This window comes from Trachemys scripta, chromosome 2, assembly GCF_013100865.1.
Source record: "Trachemys scripta elegans isolate TJP31775 chromosome 2, CAS_Tse_1.0, whole genome shotgun sequence".
Lineage (NCBI taxonomy): Eukaryota > Metazoa > Chordata > Testudines > Emydidae > Trachemys > Trachemys scripta.
The window spans coordinates 177,776,083-177,793,335 of record NC_048299.1 but is presented as its reverse complement, the minus strand read 5'-3'; the positions used below and the strand labels follow the sequence as shown (position 1 = coordinate 177,793,335).

The following is a 17,253-nucleotide window of genomic DNA, read 5'->3' as shown; positions in this document are numbered from 1 at the left end:
AGAACGTGTATGTTGCACTTGGAACAGAAGTAGTGGGGTTTGCACAGGAGTGTGTCCCATAGGTTTGGGTTAGTCCCCAAGGAAACTGGATTTGTCTGCATGGGGTGGCAATGCACACTATGGTGGTCTGCTTTCTAACGTGTTGCACACTATTTAGTAAATGTAGACTCTACTGATGCACACTAAAAGCTCCCTGGGTGTGCTTTAACATACTGCGCTTGAAACAATACTACATTAAATTGCACTTGGGAACTTTTAATGTGCACCAGCAGGATCTAAACAGGTCCGTTAGTCCACAGCATGTTACTGTGCTTTAGAAATCACAACTCCATAGTGCACACTGCCATGCCATCTGTCAACAGCACAAATGAGCTTTCCCCTTTCACTGCGTGGTTTCATTGTGCCCCAGAGATGGAGTTGATGACAGTGGTTTTCATCATGGAGTATGGAGGTGATACTTTCAGTATTTTGGGCACAAGCCCTTCAGGGACTTCAAGGTAAGAACCAAGGATCTTAAACCTGACAATATTCTATGGGGAGCCAATGTAGTTTGGTCATAAGATCATGTGTTAGAGCCAGCCATGTCTGAATTAGGGACTGAAAAACTCCTAAATAAAGGACAGCTTGGCACAAAAATAGGCAGAATAGGATATTCTGAATAGGAAACAGTGGGACATATGCAGCTTGTCATGAAAACAGGAGGTTAATTAAAGGGGAAAATAAAACTGGCACTTCTTACACAAGCGAGACAATGTAGGTGAGGTAATATTTTTATTGAACCAACGTCTATTGATGAGAGAGACAAGCTTTCGAGCTGCACACAGTGTCAGAGCTAAAAACAAGGTCGAAGAGATAATTTAGCGTAAGTAGCTAGCATGTAGTCTAAGGGACCATTCAAAGATGAAGTGGCCCATAAATTTGTAAGCACCTAGAGGACAACAGGATTATAAGGAATAGCCAGCATGGATTTGTCAAGAAAAACATCGTGCCAACCCAACAAATTTTGCTTCTTTGACAGGGTTTGGATGGGGGAAAGCAGTAGACATGATACATCTTCATTTCATAAGGCTTTTAATATAGTCCACACCTGACATTCTCATAAGCAAACTAGAGAAATGCAGTCTAGATTAAATTACTATAAGGTGGGTGCACAAGTGGGTGAAAGACCATGCTCAAACATTAGTTAACAATGACTGGCTGTCAAACTGGGAGGACGTATCTAGTGGGGTTCCATAGCGGGCTGTCCTGCATCTGATATTATAGTTCAGTTTTTAAGAAACGACGACTGAGTGGGGGGCCTGATAACAGTCTTCGAATATGTTAAAGCTGTTATAGAAAGGATTGTGATCAGTTGTTCTCCACGTCCACTGAAGGTATGACAAGAAGTAATGGGCTTAATCTGCAGCAAGGGATACTGAAGTTAGATATTAGGAAAAACTTTCTAATTATAAGGGTAGTTGAGCTCTGGAATAGGCTTCCATTTCCCACTAACATCCTGGAGCACCCAACCTGACTAATAACTAAGTTTCTATTTGCTTAAAGTGCTCTTTCTTCTTTTACATAGGCTGCTTGACCAGTCTCCCATAGGTCCAGCAACATACAAAACTAGTACATCTCGATACGTTCCACTTAGAGTAATGAAGAACAGATAGCACAGGTATTCTGTGCTAAAGAAACTAACCAATCTTCTCCCAGTTGGTAAGCCAGGCCTGCAACTTAGAACTGATAAAAGTAAGGCAGATCACTCTCAGCTGACTGTGCAGCTAAACTGTACAAAAACTAGAGGTGTTACTACATTCTTACTCTCAGAGTCCTGTATGTGACTCATTGCCTACTTATTTCTCAAATAACATTGATAAATTTTAGGTTAAGATTATTGTTAATGTGGAAACAGGGTTGAAGCAGGGTTTGAGAAAACACACCTTTGTTATAGATTTGCTTCACCCAAGTTTTAGGTATGCTTGGAGATGTGAGACCATGAATGTGTGAGATGGACCCACAGCCTTCATGATAAACTTAACACAAATTTATTCTGTACGCATAAAATGTCTTCTCATTACAGATTCCCACCATGGGGTATTAAGTTCACAGCCATGAAGCCTTTGCTGCAATGGTAAATAGGTATGGTGTGGAATTCACTTCTCTTCAATATCCCTCCTCCTTTTAATCACCACCTTAATATTCACCCACAACACTCAAGCGTGTTTTCTTGTTTGTTTCTTTTGGGGAACAGTAAGACCCTTATATGTCCCACTCTCCTCCAACAACCTTTTTCGGATATACGATAAATCTTTTTGCTTTAAGAGTAGCTTTTTTAATAATTTAGAATATGATTGTTATTATGCAGCACCTTGAGCAACTCAGCAGGATGATGGTATGCAAATAAAATTATGAAAATTATTTAATGTTCCATTACTTAAATATGAAAAGCTATCATTACAGGATCTGTCTGGTAATTTTAAAATACCCACTTTTTAATGACTATATCATCCAGGCTCCATTTAAATTCTCTAATTAGGAAATATTGACCTTAGTTGTGAGTTACAGTAAGTTGTACTGGAAAGAGACCACAGGCAAAAAAACAAAAAATAATCATAGATTGTTATTCTTTCCACTGTAAACAATTTTTTTTCCATCTCTCTGCTACAACAGTGTGGTTTCTGCAAGTTTTGAAATACTAACTTTTCAGATGCTATAACAAAAAATGAATGACAAGGCAAAGATTGTGTGTGCTTGCACCTTTCAACAGAGACACACACTAGTGCCATCTATATATGTATTATTTTTTGAAGTACTGCATTAAAATGGAGCAGATACATATACTGTACATATAAATACATAAAATTAGAAAACAACAAAATACCAAAAAAAGAGGAAAGAATAAGCCAAAAAGATTTTTAGCTATCGGCCTGTCATACATGCTAGAACAGGGATTGGCAACCTTCAGCATGCGGCTCACCAGGGTAAGCCCCTGGCGGGCCGGACTGGTTTGTTTACCTGCTGCGTCCACAGGTTCAGCTGATCACGGATCGCACTGGCCGCGATTCGCCACCCCCATTGGCCTGGAGTGGCAAACCGTGGCCAGTTGGAGCCACGATCGGCCGAACCTGCGGACACGGCAGGTAAACAAACCGGTCCGGCCTGCCAGGGGGTTTACCCTGGTGAGCTGCGTCCCAAAGGTTGCCGATCCCTGTGCTAGAACTAAACATGCAATTATAAAATGTATTTTAATATCAAAGACCAGATCCTCAGATAGTGTAATTATACATCAATTTACATTTCTTAAGGATCCAGATCCAAGTGTCTATCCTAAAATGTAATTAGACGTACAAACTGAAGAAATCCAGCATAAATATGTGTACTGCTTAGGGTTGCCAACTCTGACTGAAGCTATTCTGGGAGATCCCTCCCACCCCCTGACATAACGTAATGTAAATTTCTTAAAATATACTCTTAAAGTCTCCAATTGGCACAGGGCTGGCAGGCTCTCTACCTGGCTCCGTGTGGCTCCCAGGAAACAGTGACATGTCACTACTGCTCCTAGGCAGAGGAACAACCACGGGGGCTCCATGCGCTGCCCCCACCCCGAGTGCTGGCTCCGTAGCTCCCATTCGCCAAGAACCACGGCCAATGGGAGTTCTGGGGGCGGTGCCTGCGTGTGGAGGCAGCATGCAGAGCCGCCTGTCTGTGCCTCCACCTAGGAGCAAGAGGGACATGTCACTGCTTGTGGGGAGCCTCCCAAGGTAAGCGCCGCCTGGATCCGGCACCCTGAAACACCTCCCACACTCCAACCTCCTTCCCTGAGCTCCCTCCCACACCCAAACTCCCTCCCAGAGCCTGTGCCCCCAACTGCACCCAAACTCCCTCCCTCCATTGGTAACTCTTACTTAACAAGAATTTTTGACTAACCGTCACCCCCCCATTCTTCCAACATGCCGGATAACAAAGCTTTTACTGTACCACCCTAGGAATCAGTGATGTTTAAAGACTCAAAGATTTTGCTCTCATTAATAATAGCATATATTCAAAACAGTCAATAGAATTAGCCTCCCCATGATTCCTCATCTCTTGCTAATCCTAAGTGAATAGCAGAGAAGGCAGCCTTCCAGTTCTCTACAAAAGCCATAGCTTAATCTGTATGGAAAAAAAAAAAAAAGGGTATTCACTGGATTCTTCTCCAGAGGAAGCCAAGCCACAGTAAGAAAGAATCCAGATAATTCTCAGTCCTGCTCATACTCTAAAAAGTCAAGTGGCTAAACTTCCAGGCAGTCACACCATAGCACTAGGAACCAATCTGGGCTGCTCATTAGCCATATTAAAGAGGCAGCAGCAGCTCCTCTTGACACAAAACCTTCAAATAAGATAAGCACAGTCTAACAGCAGCCTGCAGGAGACATGTTTCCCCAGCTGTAGGGGACAAAGGAAGCCAAAAGTGACACCAGGCCACAGAGAGTCAGTGGCACAAACCTCAGAGGGAGAAATATTCAAAGTACGGCAAGTTTAATTGATTCTGAGTTGTTATAAAACTTTCTTGAAGTTAGATTTTATGGGTTTTTTATTTTCATCTGGCTACATGGATTTATTTTCCATCTATTTCCCCTTGTATTTATGTATATATACATAACTGGTAAATACCTTTACTTAAGGAAAGTAAAGCACAATGGGGAGACTTGAACCCATAGCAAAAGACAGGAAAGTCAAACAGTATAACTGTGCTCATTCTTTTGAGCTGATATGTCATTTCTGTGACATCTATTAGTTCTGAAATAATTTCACTTTTCCTTAAGCACTGATGAACATTAGGCCAACAATTTGACCCCATTGTAATAACATTTGATTCCTAACCAACAGCATACTTAATTTAACAAAAACCTGGAATGTCTTAAAGTGGTCTTTGGAACCTTGCTATCCCTCTGTGAAGTATCATATGCTGGCAAAGGAATTAAGATTGCCCTAATAGGAACCTAAATCATTGCCAAAAATCACAATAGTTATCATGCAAGACTAATGCAGTTTAATTGCATCAAATAATTCCAAAGCAATAATTATTGCTGTATAAAATCCACACACAGCAATTCTGAGAAGGTGTGAACGGCTTACATGCTTCCCTTACATGACATCAATTTGTTTGTAAACCTCCTGATTTCTGGCACTCTGCCCCCACCTCTCCTTGTGTGCTGTCTGCTATAGAAAACCTCCTGTTCATCTGACATCAACATCAGCTGTTTGCAGTGTAGTTGTAGCAGTGTTGGCCCCAGGATATTAGAGAGACAAGGTGGGTGAGGTGATATCTTTTACTGCACCGGCGAAAGAGACAAGCTTTTGAGCTACTTAGAATTCTTCTTCGGATCTGGCAATGATTAAAGGGACTGAAATAAGTCTACTTTGATAATGAAAGGACATCCAGGAATTAAAAAGTTTTTGATTAATGAATAAAATCATATAGTAGGATGATCTTTTTATATGCACACATCCCCTAAGAGCTTCCAGATAGTTAAGTCCAAAGCGGTCTGGGAAGAATTACAAAGGGATCTCACAAAACTGGGTGACTTGGTTGATAAATGTAAAGTAATGCACATTGGAAAACATAATTCTAACTATATATATATATATATATATAGTATATTGTATATTGTATATAAATAAATAAAATGATGGGGTCTAAATTAGCTGTTACCACTCAAGAAAGATTTTGAAATCATTGTGGATTCTTCTCTGAAAACATTCACTCAATGTGCAGCAGCAGTCAGAATGTTGGGAATCATTAGGAAAGGAACAGATAATAAGACAGAGCATAACATATAATGCCTCTATATAAATCCATTGTACGCCCACATCTTGAATACTGTGTGCAGATCTGGTCGCCCCATCTCAAAATAGCTATATAGAAATTGGAAAAGGTACAGAAAAGGGCAAAAAAAATGATTAGGGGTATAGCTGTTCTATTATCTTTTTTTTTTTTTGCCCTTTTGGAACAGCTTCCATTAGGAGAGATTAATAAGACTGGCATTTTTCAGCTTGGAAAAGAGATGATAAAGAGGAGATATGATAGAGATCTATAAAATCATGACTAGTGTGGAAAAAGTATATATGGAAGTGTCATTTACTCCTTCACATAACGCAAGAACTAGGGGTCACCAAATGAAATTAATAGGCAGCAGGTCTAAAACAAACAAAAGGAAAGTATTTCTTCACACAACGCACAGTCAACCTGTGGAACTCTTTGCCAAAGGATGTTGTGAAGGCCAAGATCATAACAGGGTTCCAAAAAAGAACTAGGTAAGTTCATGGAGGATAGATCCATCAATGGCTATTAGCCAGGATGGGCAGGGATGCAAAACCATGCTCTGAAGTGTCCCTAGTCTGTTTGCCAGAAGCTGAGAATGGGTGAGGGGATGGATTACTTGATGATTACCTGTTCTATTCATTCCCTCTGAAGTACCTGGCATTGGCTACTGTCGGAAGACAGGACACTGGGCTAGAAGGACTACTGGTCTGATGTAGTATGGCCATTCTTGTGTTTATGTACAAGAACCAAAAGTGTGCATTCATTTTTGTAGACAAATTAATTATGCTTTATTTGGAAAATTTGGGCCTGTGTCATTTTATTCTCATTGTAATATAATTTGTTTGAAAAATACCAACAGTAAATTAGAGAGAGAGAGAAATATGCAGTAACCTAGGCCAGGGTTTATGCCAATTCAAGATGGCTTCATTCTTTTATCAGAGAGTAATTGGCAACAACAGGCAAAAAGAATTCTGCAAGGAAATGGTTCCAATGGTTAATTACTGACACTGTTAAAAGCTTACAGCTTATTTCCAACCTGAATTTGTTTAGCTTCAACTTCCAGCCATTGGATCATGTTAAACTTTTCTCTGCTAGACTGAAGAGACCATTATTAAATACTTGTTCCCCAAGAAGGTATTTATAGACTGTAGTTAAGCTAAATAGATGGAGCTCTTTGACTTTAGCACTATAAGGAGAGGCTGTATATTAGCAGATTCATAACAAGATTTAATCTAACCAGAAATCCTCCTGGGTGGAGACTGCAGACCTTTTGGACCTATCCGCAACTGATACAAACAGCTTGAACGACCTCCTGAATGGCCTGGTTGTGTTAAGATAAAAGGCTAACACACAACTAACGTCCAAATTGTGTAAAGCAGCATCCTGCCTAGACTAATGTGGTTTCTGGAAGACTGGGAGATGGATGATTTGGCTGATGTAAAACTCAGATGACACCTTAGGTAAGAATTTAGGATATGGATGTAATGAAATCTTGTTCCTGGAGGTGCGGGGGAGGCCCCACCAGTAAAGTCCTTATTTCACTCATCCTTTGGGCAGAAGTGATAGCCACCAAAAAGACCATCTTCATGGATAGATTAAGGTAGCCATCAGCTCAAAGGGAGCTCTCATAAAACATTTAAGTATTAAGTTCAGATGCCAAGCAGGAATGGATTCTTTAATCTGAAGGAAAAGGTTCCTAAACCTCTGATAAACCTCAATTTTTTGGGATGAAGGAGGCCCTCGCCCGAAAGATAGCTGCCAAGAGGACTCTGATAGAGATAATAGATTACCCTGTCTTTTTCAATTCCAGAAGGTAATCCAGAAAAAACAAGAGGAAGAATTAACAAAGGAAAGACTCTACTGTTCATACCAATGGTTGAATCTCTTCCACTTTTGAATTTATTTGACATAGATTCTTTCCTACCGTTCAACAGAAAGTCTCTCTTCCTGTGACCCTCGAGGAGCCAACCTTTGAGGGACAGAATTCTCAGGTTGGGGTGAAAAGTGCAACTGGCATCTGGAAAGGAAATGTTGAATGGATGGAAAGCCTGACAAACGACCAGGTGAATCTAGGAAGCAGAAGACTCAGGAAGCAGGAACATTGCATCAGAAGGGAGAGGACCAGACTATCTTTGATCCAGTGGAAAGTCTGACTGACCAAGTCGGTCAGAAAACGGGCACCAATATGGATTAAACCATGGAAAGGGTAAATAAGATCTTTCCCTAGATGGAAATGAAGCTGTGCTACAGAATGGCATTCTGAACTTCAAATTGATAGGCAGAGAAATCAGATCAGGAGATCATGCAGATAATGAAACAGCTCAGTGACCCTTTTCCCAATAAGCATATAAAATGCAAAATGAGGGGCTGAAATATGGTAATCACATACTACACATGTCTGAGGCCTAAATAAAAATAGAGGACCAAATGAGATATGTGGATAAGAACATGGAAATCAATCTGATTCAACACAAGAAATCCCACCCGCACCCCAAGTTTGGACATCTATACTGCAATTTTATAGCCCTGCAGTCCCATAAGCCTGTGTCAGCTGACACAGACCAGACACAGGTGTTCTACTCCAGTGTAGACATACCCTGGGGAACCAAGACTAAAAGCCCAAGTCCTGCTGAAGTCATAGGGTCTTCATAGCTGTCCTGTTGTATGTAAGAGTCTGAAAAGCTAACCCTGAGTGACAATTTCTGATAAGTAGTACAGAAAGGAGGACTGCATTGTGTATCCCAACGACTCATGCCTCCCCATACTTGGGGGGCACAATCTAAAGGGGAGGACACATGAACACCCCACGTCTCCTCTGCTCTGACCCCACCTCTGCTCTGAGCCCAGCCCAGGGCTGCCGCACTGTCCCCACCCCACGTTATCTGTGGGAGGGGCAAGGGGGTGGCCTCTGTCCTCCTTCCACTGCGTCTGTCCTCCCCGCACATTCAGCCACTCATCCTGGCAGCTAGGCTGGACAGGGAGCAGAACAGAGCCACTTCTCATGGCTGAAGCTGGCTGCTCTGGGTCACTGTTCTGTGCAGCGTCGCAGGTCCCTGAGGGAGCCTGACTGGGGAGGTGGCGGTGGCCCGCTCCCTGCCTGGGCTCTGCTGCCGATGACAGGGGCCGAGCATGCCAGGAGGAGTGGGGGCTCAGGAGATATGCTACTATGATAGTGTTATGGACTGACTCTCAATGGGTGGAAGCAGAAGCTGCCATCACAGATTCTCTACACCCAATGAATTCCCTAAATAATCAATTCTCTGTTATACGTACAGATCTGAAAAGGAGACACGGGGAAATTTGTGGCTGGGCTAATCTGGTAGAGCAGCCAAAGGAGTAGAGGCAGACTAGACTGGATTGAATGCACCAATGCTACAGACAGGAGTTTGGAGCCAGGTAGGGCCCTGAAGGAAGGGGGAGGGTGGGAGCGAGAGAAGAAAGAGGAAACATAAAAATAGGATCAATTTAATTGATCATTAGAAATTGTAGCCTTCTCAAAGCTCCTTCCAATATATAGGATCACAAATGTTCAGTACAAGTTGTAACAACTGTAACACTTCTTCCTTTTACTATGTAGCTGACACAAATTAAATTTTCAGTGAAGTGTACTATACCAAAAACTAAATTTCAGCACTTTTTCCAATCCACTTTTGAACAAGGAAGTCAGATCAAATAAGGTACTGATGTAAAAAAACCTCTCAAACAGCATTCTAAAGCAAAACAGCTAAAATGGACACAGTTAAAATATAAGAGTGATAAACTGTGTCCTATATTTCATTGATTATATGATGTTTACATTCTGAGAAACCTGCTGTGTGTAGCCATTGTGGAACTACTTTTCACCCTTGAAAATTATGGCAAATATCAAGAGTCATCAACAGTACACCAGTGGTAAGACAAGTAAAAAAAAAATAAATAAACAAACAAACAAGAAAAGCAGTAACCTAAATCTCGAAAGACAGAGTTATGACGGTGCAACACAGCATCTTCCACCCATCACTCTAGTATACACTCATATACATGCATACAAGAACTGCAGACTTCAATGGGAGTGATGAGCAGAGTGTATACTTGAAGACAGATTTTGTTCCTAACAATCTTTTCCTTATATCAGATCCCTTTTTAACTGTAATAAGTTACTTTTGTCAGTTTAAAATCACACCTCCACTGTAGCTTTTAGAATACACTTTTAGTTAATTATATAAAACATGAGGGATACACAGTAAAAGGATACAGTACTAAAAGCCCACTTCACTTTAAAACAAGAAGAGAGGGTTTCATTTCCATAAAATAAACCACAATCTTCTTAAATATACTTACCTCAGGACAGAGTGGTATAAGAAACCTCTAAGTAGTATAATAAAAAGAAGTTATAGAAAATAATTTTAATAAAAACACACTAGTCTTCCTGATAGAAAAGTTATTGGAATGTACACAAGCAAATGGAAGATTTCTTTTTTTAGAAAGAACACCGTTTAAAATCCTTTATGGTTTACAATGTTTTTTGCCTCCTCCTCGCTACATGACTCAAAGGAGTGCACACCAGGCCTAGAGAAAAATGAAATTGAATTCCCTAGGCAGTGCTGAATATTTTATAAGTAAGTTTGGAAGATGCTTACCCTGTATTGATGGAAATGATTTCTATCAGTGGGTTCTTCCTAATCTTTGGCAAATCCAATCGAGCTCCCCCCAGCCGTTTTCCATTATCTTTTTTCTGACCCAGCAGTCTCACAGAGTGACCTTCAAATGAAGCACAAAAATACAGTACATATTAAACATGAATCCCATCACTTTACTTTAATTTATTGTTCTACACATATCAAGTGTCTGCATTTAAAACAAAAAAAACCCTGAAAAATGAAAAGAAAAAGTAATCATTTGCCCACCAACAGAGTAAGTATAAAGGAACTAACACTAACAGTTAAAATAAATCACATTAAAAATCTAATTTACTTTTCTCAGCCTATTCAATGAAAATGGACTAAACAGCTTCACTTTCATGTTCTCAAGCACTAGCAAAACACTGCAATGCTTCAGTTGTAAGCATGACAGGGTTTAAAACTATTTCTACATTTTTAAAAATATGAATAGAAATTCATTTTTTAAAATAATTAACTAAATTTTAATTAATTGGTCTTAAAGCTTATTACAGTGGTTTTCAACCTTTATTCTTTTGCAGACCCCTAAAAAATTTTGAATGGAGGTGTGAACCCCTTTGGGAATCTTAGACAGTCAGATCACAGGTTGAAAACCACTGGCTTATTACATAACAGAACCTAAATTTTGGATCTAATTTATTCTCATTGTGTCAATTTGAGCAAAAATGCTTACTAAGTCTCTACTGGCAGGGTGATAGTATATTGTATAGATTCAGAAGAGACACCCCAGATCAGAGAATGAACTTCATCATAACTTACTTCCTAAGGCCAGTGGTGCACAAGGAGCACTATCTACAAGTGGTATTTTCATGCTGTGTGCAGATGTGTATCAGCTACACCATTGTCTCCATGACCCGTCTACGGACTTACAAAGCACACATGCCAGCGGTTCACTCACCTTCAAAAGCAAAATATTGCAATGAAGAGCACAAACAATGTCTTTATAATAGCCAGAGGTTGGGTGTAATGCCCCAGAGTGACAAACAGGAGAACACTTAAGGGCCATATCTCCACAAGCCTAGATTGAGATAGGAGGGTAAAGCAAGTAAAACTCATGGCTGAATATCTGATGGAGATGGAAAGAGGCCTGGCTGGACATCTGATAGAGGTGGGAAAAGATTAAAAAAAAAAAAAAAAAAAAAATCAAATATTCTTCAAGGCTATTAGAATAATCTTCTTCAGTAGACGACGGGGAAAAGTGGGAAGCTCTTCTTTGATAATGTATGATACTTGCCATGAATATTTTGTTTTTAAATATACCATTAAAATATAAAACTACCCTCAGGAGGAAAAAAAAAAGCATTAAATAAACAATGAAGTAGCAACTGAACTAAGTCCAAATTGCTTCAGTGAAATGGATTTCAAGTTCAACTCAAATAAAAAACAAGGGCCAAGCAAGTTTGCTCATTCCTACTATACCAATAGCTCCGCTTAGAAAATTAAATAATTCATCCATCAATCATGGTGTCTCTCCTCTAAGGGCTTTCCTCAGACATTATGTAATTTAAGAATAATGTGGCATTCATACTGTGATCTCTTCCTATAATATGGCTACAGTAACTCACAGTCAAGCAGCTGCATTTGGCATACCGTTCCTTTCTGATTCTTAATATAAGTAAAATTTTTCAATCAAAAACTATTTAATGAAGAAGTGAGCAAGATTAGCATGATAATGTAATAATTAATACTATAACAGATATCAAAAGTTCAATGATGCCTGGGAAAGGAATACTATTTTTGTACTAGCACATGACAGAAATTTCATTACATCCTGCTGTGAATTCAGTAATATGCTGCCTTTGCTAATAACATTTGCTAAATTATTCATCTCCACTATCCCATACAAATAGCAATATCTCTGTCTAATGATACAACTAGTTATTTTCCAATCCAATGGTTCATTAAGGAGTCACCAACCTAACAAAATGCATTTTATATATTTTTAATAATAATGGAAGTATAGCAGTATGACTTGAATAGAAATTAAACTGGGAGCAGCGTACCCCCTTTCTCTATTTCTTATACATACTGTATCTCTGCAAAAATCTGAACTGAAGGAAAAAGTAAGTTAGTGTGAACAACGGATAGAGAGTTTACTGCTACAGTGGCTTATTTGGAATGGGTTATTTTTTCCAAGCAGAAATCAACAATAAATGGTCTTCCCAAATCATAAATACGAATTAAGAGTAAAGGCAATAAATAGTGTAGATCAGTAGTTCTCAAAACCGGTCCTCCGCTTGTTCAGGGAAAGCCCCTGGCGGGCGGGGCCGGTTTGTTTACCGGCCACGTCTGGAGGTTCGGCCGATCGCGGCTCCCACTGGCCGCACTTCGCCACTCCAGGTCAATGGGGGCTGTGGGAAGGGCGGCCAGCACATGTAAAACTGTTGTAAAAATAGGCAAATATCTAAACGAGTTGATGTACTCCCTGGAAGACCTCTGCGTACCCATAGGGGTACGTGTACCTCTGGTTGAGAGCCACTGGGTTAGAAGACCTGACTCTCCTTTGCCTTCATGACACAGGCAAAGAGTCCACATGACATATTTTACCCTCTGCATGTGGTCCACATTAGACCTTGCTCCCACCCAACCACTCTGTTATGTGCTGGACACACTGCTCCATCCTCCCTCACTCTCCTAATATTATCAGAGATTCCACTAGTACAGATAGAGAAAGCAATTATCCACATCCCGTCTGACACATGTGCTATTGATTCCAAACATCCTACACCCATTTGTAAGATGGACCCAAGATCTTTTTATACCTAATATGAACAGGAAAGGTTGGTCCAGGCACTCTCAAAGAAACAGCACTTTGATGCTTCATATATGCAAGAAGGAAGGCAACTTCTTTCATGTGACAACTTTCAGAAGTCCCCCATCAATAAGAAGAGGATAAGCAAAGGTAAGGGGAGCAATGTTTCAACTGATACCATAATTTAGTATTTACAGAATGCCTGTACTTTTGTAGAGGGAGTCCTCGGACTTACGACACAATTCATTCCTCAGAATTGCAATGTAAATCAAAACGTTGTAAGCCGAAACCGCTTTTCCCATAGGAATAAATGGTATGAAGAGGGAATTAGTTCCTGAACCAAGGCATGATACACTATTTTCATCACAATAACCCAGATTTTTGTACTAAATGAATTATAGATGACCAATGTTGCAACATCAATGTATTTATGTACACTGTATTTTGTAAACACCATTCAAATAAACATATAAACTCACATATGCTGCTCCGAATACTGGCTACACAGGCTCAGAAAGCCAGGGAGAATGGCACAAATGCTGAACCTCAGCCAATCACTGTTCAAGCTTTCTGACTGGCTGAGCCCAGGGCCAGGAGCCAATCAAAAACAAGTGGCAACCCTACCCAGCAACAAGCTACCACGCTGCCTTGAAGGCAATCAGAACTGATCCCTTCCAGCTCCATACCACTATAATGCAACGAGGATGTGATTTCAAGTGAACTTCATGCAAATCGAGCGTCGGAAGGATGAAACAAGCATCATAGGGGCGAAACGGGCCGTCAATTGAAAAGCGTCGTAAGTGGCGTCCGACATAAGTCTGGCGTCGTAAGTCAGAGGACTCCCTGTATTTTGAACTACAACACTCTCAATTCCTGGCACATTGAAACTTTTGTTTTTCAACCTCAGCTACAAATTTGTGACCTTCAAACTCCCTCCCCCAATAAATACAACAAAGACAGTTTTGTTTTAAATAATAGCTTAAGAATTTGTTGACTACTTTGTTTCTATTAAGAAACCAATAGGATTTTATAAAACTGAATTCCTACATCTCTTTACATAATGTAGATCTTTCCTCCCGCTGTATTTTTGTTTGTTTTCATTATAAACCTTAAAAATAAATATTTCATCTCCCAAAAGGGAAAGATAAGCAACATTCCCCTAAATTACCTGACAGATATCAGTTCCAAACTAATGTCGGGCATGATGTAGAAAATAGTAGCACAAAATCACATTTATGAACACCTTACACAGCATCAGATTATGAAAGAGAAAAAGCTGTGATCAGGTTCCCTTCCAAGGCCTTTCCTCTGAGTAAGTTTATCTACCTTTCTGACTGTACAGCATGGAAGCCATGGGTAATTTTGTGAATGTTTTCCTAAACCAAAACACAAGCATTTTCATATGCTTCTGCACAAAACATTTTGAATAAAATTTGAGTTAATAAACCAAAGTACAATAAGCAATGGTCTTCCATGTTGGCTATCAAACAAAAAATCCCCGAAAGTTTGTTCACAGCTTACAGTGTTGAATCAGATGACTAGATTCACACAAGGGTCATGTTTTTAAAAGTATCCTTTTACATTTGGATATACGTTTGTCCTGTGATCCATGAGAGTCCAGAACCTATCTATAGCTGTAGTAATCTCTTGCACAATAATGATGGCAAGACAGATATATTTCTATTTGCACTACCATATACGCAGACAAAAAAACCTGTACTTTATGCAGCATTTGAAAGAAGTTTAAAGATTTGGCTAAAGCTTCAGAGCAACTAGACAATTACTGAATAATCAAAACAATAAATGGACACAAATCTGACATCAGGAATCATAACATTCAAAAACCAGTAGGAGAACACTTCAATCTCTCTGGTCACTCAATAACAGACCTCAAAGTGGCAATTCTTCAACAACAAAAACTTAAAAAACAGACTCCAATGTAAAGCTGCAGAACTGGAATTAATTTCCAAACTAGATAACATCAGCTTAGGCCTGAATAAAGACTTGGAGCAGTTGGGTCATTACAAAACCTAAACTTGATTTCCCCAATACTTAAATTTCTCCCTACTGTTACTCACACCTTCTGGTCAACTGTCTGTAATGGGCCACTCTCTTACCACTTCAAAAGTTATTTTTCCTCCCTTGGTATCCTGCTGTTAATTGATTTTTCTTGTTAGACTGAACTAACACTTGGTAAAGCACCCCCATCATGTATTTATACGTGCTCCTGTATTTTTTACTTCATACATCTGATGAAGTGGGTACTAGCCCACAGAAACTTATGCCCAAATAAATTTGTTAGTCTCTAAGGTGCCACAAGGACTCCTCATTTTTTTTTGCTGAATAATCAATGCAGATTATGATGCTAACCAGATCCAGTCAAGAGTTCTGCAGGGCAGAACACTCATACCAAGTGTTAATGGGATCGTGTTAGAAATAATTTAAAATCAATCAAGGTTCACTGAAGTGCAGAGATGAAGGTTTCAGTAATAACTCACATTTACACACAAATCAGCAAACACAACTCATTCCACTTGGAACAGTCACAAAAAGCCCAATGTTAGAACAAACAAAACAGGAAATATCTTCAAATATCTTTTCAGTTCACCTAAACCACAGTTTCTCAACCTTTTCAGATTGGTAACACCTTATTCAAGGTTAACATTTCCACATTATATTATATTATATTGTATTATATTATAAAAGAGAAAAAAAGTGTCAAAAAAAATGGCAAGCCCCTATAATTTATTTGTGAGTGTTCATTTCAAAAGATTGACAGACAGTACTTGAGCATGCTGGGAGTGACATTTTCTTTCCTTTAGATTGTAACAAACCTTTCAAAGCCTCATGGCCTATCATGATCCTTCTGGGGGTTGGGATTCACTGGCTGAGAAACAATAACTATGCCTTCAAGTCACAGGAATTATATTCAAAGGGTTCAAGCTGTACTGACTTATTTTTTGCCAGTTTGAGATGTTAGGATGATTTTGTGTGGAGGAACTTGACTGAAGGATCATGTACATCTAAATTCAGCGAGTGAATTTCAGTGCTACCAGATAAAATAGATATTAACAGACCTATTGAGTTTCAAAAACAGCCCCAAAGTAGCTTCATTCTGTCAGTAATTTGAGCAACCAATGAGAATCTGCAGGAAATAAAAACTCATTGGAAGATGGAACAGCTAATCCACCATTAGTTCATTTCCTAAATCCCCACACGCTATTTGTTAGAACTATGACGCAGAATTTGCCACTCAAAGAGTACTTCTGGTTGGGCACAGTAATATTTTCAGGATATTACCTATAAAATAGACCAAAGTTCAACTATCTGCAACAGCTGAAAAACACATGACTAGCTTTGAAAAGTCTTCAAAGATGCAGGAAGCCCAAAATCTTGAAAATACTAGTTCATATTGTTTTCATTTTGCTCTATTACTAGCTCTTTCTTGTGCTACTTCCACCACCTATTCTTAAAGTATAATCACCATTTCCGCAAAGAGGATTTTATTTACCCCCAACAGGGCTGCCAAGTCTTCCATATTTCACACAAGTGTCTCTTACCCACCTGCTTTAGTCTTTTTCTGCATCTTCAGAAAGCCAACATTACACACTAATCTCACATACTCTTGCATATGTATACACTGCCTTCCACTGCCATCCCCTCCTACTAAGTGCAGAGCTTCCTTTTCTCTAATGGTAATGCTGGCCCAGAGGCACAAAGAGGCAATGAAGTTGGGGGATGTAGAGAATCTGCAGGCTGAAGACATAGGAAGAAATCTCCTCAAAGAAAAGGCTGAAGGAAGGGCAGATAAGGAGAAAGGCAAAGTGTTGAAGAACACAAAGCTGTCACACAGGTTTAAGAAAAGTGTTTGTATGTGGGTGCGGGAGGTGGGAATCGGAGCAAAACTGTGCGGGTTGAATGGAGGGAAAGACAGAAGTTATGGGCTATAAAGCAATTAAATAGAGAAAAAATGAACTAAAATATTAGATGGAGGAGAGAATACAGAACAGTGAGATCAAAGAATATAGTGAAAGACAGAAGAAATTGATGTGGGG

At 39.6% G+C, this 17,253-nt stretch overlaps 1 protein-coding gene across 2 annotated transcripts in view; it reads right to left on the bottom strand.

Moving 5' to 3' along the window:
* Window positions 1–17,253, bottom strand: part of CDKAL1 (CDK5 regulatory subunit associated protein 1 like 1) — a 759,057-nt gene that overhangs the window by 524,503 nt on the left and 217,301 nt on the right. For both annotated transcript variants that reach the window (XM_034762410.1, XM_034762409.1), the window contains exon 8: window positions 10,408–10,528. In XM_034762410.1, the coding sequence (XP_034618301.1) occupies window positions 10,408–10,528 (121 nt within the window). The remainder of the gene's footprint in view (window positions 1–10,407; window positions 10,529–17,253) is intronic.